The following is a 10317-nucleotide window of genomic DNA, read 5'->3' on the forward strand; positions in this document are numbered from 1 at the left end:
ACATTCTATATAAAGTTTAATACAATCTTACTTTCTTGCTTTTTGATCTCATCATTACTGTGCCTGGAAATTGTGTTCCCGAAATTGTTATTTCTATTGTTTCGTCTACATGTCAAGGCTAAGTATTATACATTTCTTCAATTATTGCATTACTTCAGGATCAAATTAGTTCACTTGTCTAGAAATCACGTATAAATTCAACTGTACCGTTTTACGGGTAAATAGTCGGTTTTTTTTCTAACACCAAACCAAATCAAACAAAACCATAGTCGGATTTCTTTTCTCGAATTTGACTCGAATTATTAGATTGGTGCGATTTGTCGGTTTTATTTGTACACCCCTAATTTGAACCATGAAACTTTGCAGTTAAAGTACTAAAAGTACGGTAATGTATAATGATTGAGTGCTATTAGTACCATTTTGAAATAATTGAGGGGTCGTTTGGTACTATCGTGGGAAATCCCATGAGATTAGCTATCCCTCACCATTTTGATGTAAAACTTATCGTGGGATTAACTAATACCCCAAATCAAATATTGAAAAAAATTAATCCCAAATTTTATCCCCATATTATTATCCTTATCGCATGTACCAAACGACCCTGAAAGTCTAATAGTACTATATAGAGTAATTTATAGGAAAATTGATAGACTATGCTTCAGAGACTATATATCATCAAGTTGTTTTCAGTTGACAAAAGGAAGCTGACAGAATTTGAAAAGGCTGCATGATCAGGATAAAAGCGAAAGAAGAAAGAATTCTAATTCTTGTGATAATCAATTCAAGCTGAATCTAGGATTTCAGATGACATCTTCTAAGAAAAATGGTTTGATTGCATCTTGAAGGAGAAACTGTCCCTTAAAGAAGACTGACTATATAGAGTAATTTCCCTATCAAGCATATGTAAGTATTGGTACTTGATACCGGTCGTGTTAATGGTAAAACAGTAAGTACTCATTTTTATAATTAATCAGAAGTTTTAGATTCGAGTTTTAAATATTTATTCATTTTTGTTAGGGAGAGCTTTACCCAGACTTTTCGATGCAAGCTCAGATTTAATTTGGTCCAATATAGATATCCTGATAAACCAAAAAATAATAAAAAAAATGTAGTAAGTATTGGTCCTTGATTTTGAAGTATGATATGTACTTCAAGAACTTGACCTATACTATTCATTAAGATTTAATAACTTTTTGGAGCTGAGGAAAGGTGTGGAGGGACACTTTTTTCTTTGTTGAAGTTGTCATATGGTCCATGACTTTAATTTGGTACGCACCTACTACTGTATTTTAGGGTCAGACGTTTTACAATCTTTTGATGGGGACCTAGTAAAGGTACTCTGCATGCCATTATTCTGGAAATCACACAATGCAGTGATCAAAATAATTAAAAATGCATTAAAGCTCAATGATCGGATATGATATTATTTCTATTGCCATAAAGACATAATGCAAGTTCTACATTAATGTTTAAAGAGTATTAGATGTTAGGGTTGTCGATGATTCGGTTCAGCTAGTTATTTTATAAAATTTATATCATACTAATTTTTTTGTTATTTCATTTTGTATAATCAAAATTAGGCTTTTTAAAATCGCCCCAATCATCTCGGTTTCTTTTTGGTATTGATATGATTCGGTTAATTTTTAGTATATTTTTAAAAACGTCATGCAAAAGTTGCTAGTCGAAGTTAGTATGCGATAAATATGTACTTGCATAAGACTTTGGCAAAATTTTCTAGATATTTTTACTATTTTAAAATTAATAATAGAATATGAGAGAGTCCAGAATAGAGATTCATCGCACTATTATTTGGTAGCGTAAAATAAATTATGCAAAGATAAGAGAAATATAAATTATACGAGTGAAAAAATACTAATCAAGGTGAGAATCAAGAATAAAGCTTATTAGAGGATTATTATCCGACAAGAGAAATCCAAATCATACGAGAGGAAAGATCGATATCGAATACCTTATAGTTTGCTACTGTAGATCGCTAGAATCCTAATGGCTTGCTACCCGATATGTTGGAATTAATTTAATTTCCATATGAGTAGTAGAATATGTTTGAAAGTTGAGATTTAGAATATTAATTATTGGTCACTTGTTGCCATTTTCATAATTCCAAGGCCCAAGAAAAAAAATTAATGCTTTGGTACTTTTCAAACTTAGTATATAAAATATAGTAATATTTTTCATATGTAAATTTATTCGGTACGTTTCAGAATTTTTCCAACTTGCTTTTATAAAAGGCACGATCATAAATTTATATAAAAAATTATGTTTTTATTAAAAGAAATCTAATAATCAGTTCGACACAGTTCATTTTGGTCTTTAGTCGAGTTTTAAAAATTCATGTACCACTATTAGATGTTCAACAATGGGAGTGATTTGTGTTAGCTTACATACTTTTCACATCCCTATAACGAAAAAAATTAGCCTTTTAATATACACCGATAATGTAAGAGAATTTTTAGTGAATTCTCATTATCTTTCCTATTCGGATTAAACGAATAGAGAACTGTAAATGCAATGGCTGACATTTGGCGGGTTTTGAAAAAAATATAGACTATGAACATTACCCTGTTTTGATTTATCACTTTCAGGACTCACTTGGAACCAAAAAACTGCGTTTAATTCCTCTTTGTAATAATCCTCCTTTCTCTATCTATTTATTTATTTATAGTTAAGTTAATATAATCTCTCTTTAACTAGCAAAAAGATTAAATAACCACAATGACTGTCAACAAAACCAAAAGTTTATTGCCATCGAGCAGAAACAAAGAAAATCTTTAGGAGGTGGGCAAGATTCACAAATTAATTTCATTGGTTGTCATTTAATTTTTACTTTATTACATCTAAGTCATTGGATTATTTTTTATAAAAAAAGTCATTCGACTTTAATTTCCTTAATATCACGGAAAATCACTAAATTATTTTTGGTAACAAAAAAAATGAAAATTTCTTTTACAGTGCTTAAAATGTAAAATCTAATTAAAAAAGCAATCAAGCCACCGGAAGGAAAGAAAAGTTCTATCTATACCCAGAAAACATATGTGGGTCATAAATAGAATTAAAGAAAATCGAGGGACTTCTGGCATCTTGTTTTGTCACATATCAATTATTACTGACCCGTCAATTGGTGGAAGTAGATGTCCTCATTTTCCTTATCCCTGGCCTACTTTCTTTCTAGTGTTAAATTCACTATACACACACACACACTAAAGAAATCAAAAAAAAGAAGAAGGAAAAACAAATTCAATATGTTTAATTAAACTTTTCCAATTTCCATCAAACGTACCTAACACCAAATTTAATTTATTAAACAAACAAATGCCCAGAGAAGAGAAGGAAGACTTTACAAAAACAAAAGAAACGTTAAAAATAAAGACTCTCAATATTACCTTTTCAATCATCTATCCTTTTAAAACAGTAAGAAAAAAAAACTCAGGTAATTACCAAAATGGTCACACTTTTTCTTTCTTAACCATTTCTTGTATTGTGTTTTGACAGGGGTAGGCGGGACCGGACCTAGCTTATTAGTTATGAGTTCATGCATAGCTTTTGTAAACCTTTATATTTATTAAGAAATTTATTATATATCTATAAGTATTTGAATGTAAATTCAATTATTACTACATATTAAATTAAAGTTATTGTAAGAACTCATTTTGTTTTAAATTCTGAATCCGACTATAACGGTGGAGTGGGAGGATATGTTGGGAGACTAGCACTAATAAAAATCTCTTTATTCATATTCCCCTTTTGTGCAGTGGAGTTTGCAGAAAACTTAAGAATCTGACAAGAAGGCAACTTCTCAAAATCATTCTCTCCCCCTCTATAATACCTTTCTTTCTTCATCTTTTTATTAAATTTATTTTCTGTTTAGTTTATTGTTGAAGATCCTTGATATAGCTAGCCTTCATATATTTGTCAGAGTAAGCACAAATTTTATTGTTCCCCATACTTAACAAACTCTCCATCTTTTTTCCTCTTAGTTGACACATCATAGTCAAAAGCCGTCCTCAATCAAGATTCATCAAATATAGTTTCAAATTTGAGCTGTTAATTATATAATATTATAACTCTTAGTATGCTATTTTCTATGACAAAAATGTTTGCCATCTATAGAATATTGCATGGATTTATCATAAGCTTCTTCTCTCTTACTTTCTTTCAGGTTCCATCATCAGTACTATCTGCAGGTGTTACAAGTGACTTCCAAATTTGGATGACCTAAGCTTTCTTTAACAAGATTTCTTGAAATAGTTTCATATATTGGAGGAAAAAAAAAAGACAGATTTTCTTGATTGGTTAAGCATTTAAGAGTGAGGTCAGTTTTTTATAGGTGTTGAAATCTATGGCGATGTACTATCAAGGGAGCTCAGAAATCCAAGCTGATGGTCTGCAGACACTTTATCTGATGAACCCTAACTATATTGGCTATACTGACACTCAACAGCAACAACAACAACATCTTCAACAAGCAAACATGTTTTTCTTGAATTCCGCAACCGCAGGAAATTTGGCCCACGGGCCACTTCCTTCGCAAGCCCACACGCAACACTTCGTCGGCGTACCTCTTCCGACAAGTTTTCACGATCCGAGCCGCCCCTCTGTCCACGACGTTTCTGCCTCTCATCATGGCCTTCTCCAACGTTTGTGGAGCTCTGATGTTCAAAATAGCGGCGGCGGCGGCGGCGGCGGTGGTAGAAATGAAAGCCAATCACATATACCGACGGTACTGGACAAGCTCTTAGAGAATAATTTATTTCCTATTATTTAGCGCACTCCATAGTTTTTTAAAGGATTCAATTGATTTGTTTCAGGCCGTAGTTTCTCCCAACTGCGGCGGAGGCACAACCACGGACTTTGCCTCCCAATTGGGGTTCCAAAGACCCGGGTTGGTATCACCGACGCAACAACATCAAGGTCTTTCTCTAAGTCTTTCCCCACAACAACAACAACAACAACAACAGATGAATTTCAGGTCTTTTCCACTAGACCACCATGAGATTTCACCACATACTAATCATCAAGTTGGAATATTATCATCATCATCGCCGCGAACAAATACTAATAACAATCATATTCGAGGATCAGGGGCATCATCTTCTTCATTTTCTAATGGAATGATTGTTGGTTCTAAGTACCTAAAAGCTGCACAAGAGCTTCTTGATGAAGTTGTTAATGTTGGAAAAAGCATCAAAGAGGTTGGGGCTAAGGAGAAGGACAAATTATTGGATAATGAATTAATGCCTTTGAGTAGTGATGTTGCTGCTGCTGCTCCTACTAGTGGATCAGGTGAAACTAGTAGCCAGAAAAATAGTGTTGCTGAGCTTACAACTGTTCAAAGACAAGAACTTCAAATGAAAAAGGCCAAACTTATTAGCATGCTTGATGAGGTACTTCTATGATCTATCTAATTCATATTATATCATGTTCTATAAGTTTTTTCCCTCTTCTTCCTTAATCAAAGATCAATATCAAGTTTCTTGAATTGGAGTTTCGTTTAGGCAAATTACATGATCCAAAAATTGTAAAAATCTGTATTGGGGGAGCTATAATTTTACTCGTTCGTCAGAATCTAGTAGCTTTGGCCTAGACCTTGTATTTGTGTTAAAAAATTCATTTAAATATTTATAAATATTTTATCAAAAATTCAACAAACTCTATTTTCAAGAATTCAAAATCTATAAACCCAAATTTCTAGCTAGGCCTCTATTTGTGTTCCTTAATTCTTGAGAAGAAAGTTTGGCCTTTAATTTCATTAATTCTAGTTACTTCATTTGTTTTATTTATTTGGATTTTTTGGGAGATGGAGGGGTCAAGTTACTGTTGATTCATACTTGCAATAATTGTTGATTTTTCAAAGTTACAATTTTGTTCATGTTGAAGCTAAGCAATTCCATTAAAGAGTCACCAATCACGTTGGTTCTGTGTGATATACAAAACTGATGATTGTGTGGTTCTAAATTTTCTTCTGCGGGTCCAACTAAAGTTAAAGATAAGAAACCTAAAATGTCTTGTTGAGTTGACAAAAATCAAAGCACGTGTTCTTATTCATTTTTCTTTTACTTTGAACCTTTCAAGCTATGAAATATTCTTACCTTTCATTTGAGAATCACTTACATTAAACTTTTCCCTCAATAATATTTACTTGAACAAGGTTGTTTTATATTTTTGTCCCTTATTTCAATTTGAACTTTAAACAAAGAATTTGAAGTTGAAAATTTGGTTTGAAGAATATTTCAAGTGAAATAAATTTTTACTCAGCAAAACGTTAAATTTCTTTTCAAGTGGAATTCCTACTAGGACACAATTTCGACTTTCGAACACTCTTTTTCAACTTCAACTTCAAATACTCTTTTTCAAATTCAATTAAATATTGTCCAAACGAGAATAGTCCACTTGTTTTAAGTAGTTGTCTTAAAGGATCTTTTTTAACTTTGGATTTGGTTAGGTGGAGCAAAGGTATAGACAGTACCATCACCAGATGCAAATAATTGTAGCATCATTTGAGGAAGCAGCAGGAATTGGATCAGCAAAATCATACACTCAACTTGCTTTGCATACAATTTCGAAGCAATTTCGTTGCCTAAAAGATGCTATAACTGGACAAATAAAGGCGACAAGCAAAAGCTTAGGAGAAGAAGATATTAGCTTGGGAGGGAAAATTGAAGGATCATCATCTAGGCTAAGATATGTGGATCATCATCTTAGGCAACAACGTGCACTCCAACAGCTAGGAATGATGCAACCAAATGCTTGGAGACCCCAACGAGGTTTGCCGGAAAGAGCTGTCTCAGTACTTCGTGCTTGGCTTTTCGAGCATTTTCTGCATCCGTAAGTGCCAATTACTCGAAAAGCCGGTAGATATTCTTTGGATGATCTGACAGTGTTATAAATTCTTATAACGATAGTTCATATAACATAAACTCACTTGAAAATAGAAGTTAACATCTGCAAGGTGATATTGTACATTGTCAAATCACTTATAAGGTAGAGATATGTAATTATTCGTAATAAGTGGAACTTATAATAACTTGAAAAATACAACAAGTAATCTACTATAGTTAGTAAAATTGTACTGCTAGTATACGAATTCTTTACCGTGTATCCTCAAAAATAAACTTCGATCTCTAGTGAAAACCATTTTACACCATGTAGAAACATTTTAAGGAGATCACAGTTACGATCTTTTTCAAATTTATTATATAAATTGAACATCTTTAAAAAATCATGTCTAACGAAATTTTCTTGGAAAATGACTAGTAAAAAGCTTTTGCCTAAAGTCATTTCTCTAGAGAAAATTAAAATAAAACCTGTTTTTTCCACCCTCCAAACTGGTAGGACCGGAGATGTAACTAGGGATTTTATTTTTTTGGTCTTGCAGGTACCCCAAAGATTCAGATAAAATTATGCTTGCCAAGCAAACAGGGTTAACGAGGAGCCAGGTTCTTGAAAATTCCATTATCTTCTCTTTAATTTTGCTAATAAGCTCGTAATTTTTTAAAATTAAGTTTTATAGCACTGTCAATATAAATAATTTTTACACTATCAGGTCACTCAAAGAATATTGAGTTTGCAATCTTAAAAATAAGACAAATTACTTGCTACAGTAGGTAAAATAATATGATGGTATAAAAATTCCTTATACTAGACATGTGTATATAACTTAAAGGCATATGTGTATATAACTTGAACGCATTCTTGAAACACTTTCCTCTGTTGTGAAAGTACGTACCACTTCCTAATTAAATGCATGAATTGCAGGTCTCCAACTGGTTCATAAATGCTAGAGTTCGACTATGGAAGCCAATGGTGGAGGAAATGTACTTGGAAGAAGTGAAGAATAATCAAGAGCAAAATGGTTTAGAAGAAAACGCAAACAATATTGAGCCTAACAAAGAGATGCGCACAAAATCAAGTTCTCCACAAGAGACCACTAACCTTAGAAAGGACAAGCAAATTAGTAGCATATTGCAGGATGCTTCTCCCACAGAAATTTCTTGTTCAACCATTTCAACATCTCCAACTGCTGGCTCACTTCCAGCTCAAGCTGCAGGTTTTTCTAATCTCTCTCTCTCTCTCTCTCTCTCTCTCTCTCTCTCTCTCTCTCTCTCTCTCTCTCTCTCTCACACACACACACACAAATACACATAGCTACTACATCGACATTTAAACTCGACGTTACATGCATGAATCATACTTGATGAACAACCTAGGATGACTTAGTCAATACACACACAACTATAAAAGAGTAGCAGCCAAAACAAACTTCCTAAGGTCGTACCTAAGATCAAAAGGAATTTCTTGAAAACTAACTGCATACCTGAAATTACGCTCTCTCTCTAACACACACACATGTACTACATCAACATTTACACTCGAAGTTACATGAATCATACTTGATGAACAATCCATAAACTTCAAATTCTGGATCCACCTCTGCCGATGAATATAAATGATTTACTGTAGTTATACAATATTGTCAATATATAGGTCAACTAAGCTCATTACAATTAGTCTCTCTTAAATTATGTGTATGTATTGAGACACATTATCTAACAAGCTTCTCTTAACAGGTTTCTCCTTCATTGGCTCATTAAACATGGAGAACAGTACTTCTGAAAGGAACAACAAAAAGCCAAGAAACGATATGCAGAATTCTTCAAGTAGTATTCTCTCAATGGAGACGGAAATGAAAGCCGGAGACACGCGCAAAGGCGAAAAGTTCAACGGCGATAACAGGCAAGCAAGAGATCAGAGCTACCCTCTAATGACTGCCTATAGTACAATGGGAGAATTTGGAAGGTTTAATCCAGAACAACAAATGGCCACAAGGTTTCAAGGAAATGGTGTTTCTCTTACATTAGGGCTTCCACCTTCTGAAAACTTAGTCCTCTCAGGGAATCAACACAACTTTTTGCCTAACCAAAACATTGGGATTGAAATGGGAAGAATTGAAACTCATTACAATAGAATGACCAATCCTCAACCTTCTCATCCAAGTATAACCTATGAAAACATTGATTTTCAGAGTGGGAAGCGATACGCGGCTCAACTATTACCAGATTTTGTTTCTTGATACATATAATCTCACTGATCTCTCCCTTTCAAGTCTCCAGAAAAGTTTTGCAGGTAATATTGGAAATATATGAATGCCCTGAACCTCATTGACAATGCTAGCGGAAAGAAGTTGAGACATGAAAGTACAACAAGTTTGAGGAAATTTTCAGGTACATGATGTATAAAAGAAGGGAGTTGAGCTTTAGTCATATATAGGTAGAATTTAGTTAGTATATAGGTTATACTTCCAGTTTCTAATGAAGATACAATTATTTTTGTTTTTCTATTCAAATAGCTAGCTAGCTTGGATTATTTAAGGATGTTGCTGCAACAAAAAGAAAAAGAAAAAATCTCAAGGAATGTAAACTATAGTATGTTGTAAATTTGTATTTGTTTTGTCTTAATTTGCATATATTCAGATAAATTTTGCAGCTATTTCTAAGGCTAGCGCTACATTGTTTTTTCTTTTTGGGTTTTTTGCTCGGTGTCAAGTACCCGCTTTGAGCCCCGACTAATTAATCAAAAGTCTAGCTTAAAAATCTCACTTTGGGGTAAAACACTCATTAACAAAGGCTATTTTAATATAGTATATCTTTCTATTTTAATATAGTATATCTTTTCATTGTCAATTTTGCAAAAATATGCCTTTCTTTAGATTGTATCAAAGCATGCTCGTGCTAAAAGAATGCTATAAATAATTATGCAAGAGCTGGGATAATATAAACCTACCCTTTGTAGGAGGCAAAGTGGAAAAGATTGTTGTCGATGTGAATTAGAGCCCTAGAAAAGAAGCAAGCTGTACTTTCTTTCCTAATCAAGAGATTATAACGTCTACCCATAATTATGTGGATGTTTGCTACAATCGTAAATTGTTACTACTTTTTATTGAGTTTAATTTATGTACAGTAAGTTTATTCCTTATTGAGTTTAATAGTCTTATTCATTCTCAAACAGCTTTAGGAAAGAATGATCAACTAGCTAGCTTACTCTAATTAGTTCTCCACTTTCCCGTGGCTCTGTAAATGTGCTTCACTAAACAAACATTATCATCAATGGTTTTGAAAATATGGCCTGTGACCCGAATGTGTTGTTGAATCTCGTAATTTGAGATATATTTCGAGTTGAGTGAGTTTTCTCCCAAGAACCTTAATTTTGAAAATTTCAAACTAGCCCTATTTTTATAGAGGCTCCTGGGCTAATTCACTTAGTAAGCTCCATCACATTTTATAGCAGAAGTGAAAGGACTAT

General features: G+C 33.2%; 1 protein-coding gene across 3 annotated transcripts; it reads left to right on the forward strand.

Annotated features, from left to right (window-relative positions):
- Positions 1 to 3573: 3573 nt before the first annotated feature.
- Positions 3574 to 9504, forward strand: LOC107762551 (BEL1-like homeodomain protein 1). 3 transcript variants are annotated; one of them, XM_075221905.1, is made up of 7 exons: positions 3574 to 3806; positions 4178 to 4738; positions 4827 to 5402; positions 6461 to 6843; positions 7394 to 7454; positions 7774 to 8065; positions 8586 to 9504. In XM_075221905.1, the coding sequence occupies exons 2-7, from the start codon at positions 4358 to 4360 to the stop codon at positions 9086 to 9088; spliced, it is 2196 nt and encodes a 731-aa protein (XP_075078006.1). In that variant the 5' UTR covers positions 3574 to 3806; positions 4178 to 4357; the 3' UTR covers positions 9089 to 9504. The 3 variants fall into 3 exon arrangements, with proteins under 3 accessions (XP_075078006.1, XP_016436403.2, XP_075078005.1); XM_016580917.2 differs by having other exon boundaries at positions 3658 to 3935; XM_075221904.1 differs by lacking the exon at positions 3574 to 3806 and having other exon boundaries at positions 3944 to 4738.
- Positions 9505 to 10317: the final 813 nt, after the last annotated feature.

Source organism: Nicotiana tabacum, chromosome 9 (genome assembly GCF_000715075.1).
Source record: "Nicotiana tabacum cultivar K326 chromosome 9, ASM71507v2, whole genome shotgun sequence".
In the NCBI taxonomy this organism is placed as follows: Eukaryota; Viridiplantae; Streptophyta; class Magnoliopsida; order Solanales; family Solanaceae; genus Nicotiana; species Nicotiana tabacum.

Excerpts from the sequence above, each read along its gene's own strand:
- LOC107762551 (XM_075221905.1), top strand. The coding sequence starts at position 4,358 with ATGGCGATGTACTATCAAGGGAGCTCAGAAATCCAAGCTGATGGTCTG. Across the intron at positions 4,739-4,826 it reads GCCAATCACATATACCGACG|GCCGTAGTTTCTCCCAACTG; the intron begins GTACTGGACAAG and ends GATTTGTTTCAG. Across the intron at positions 8,066-8,585 it reads ACTTCCAGCTCAAGCTGCAG|GTTTCTCCTTCATTGGCTCA; the intron begins GTTTTTCTAATC and ends TTCTCTTAACAG.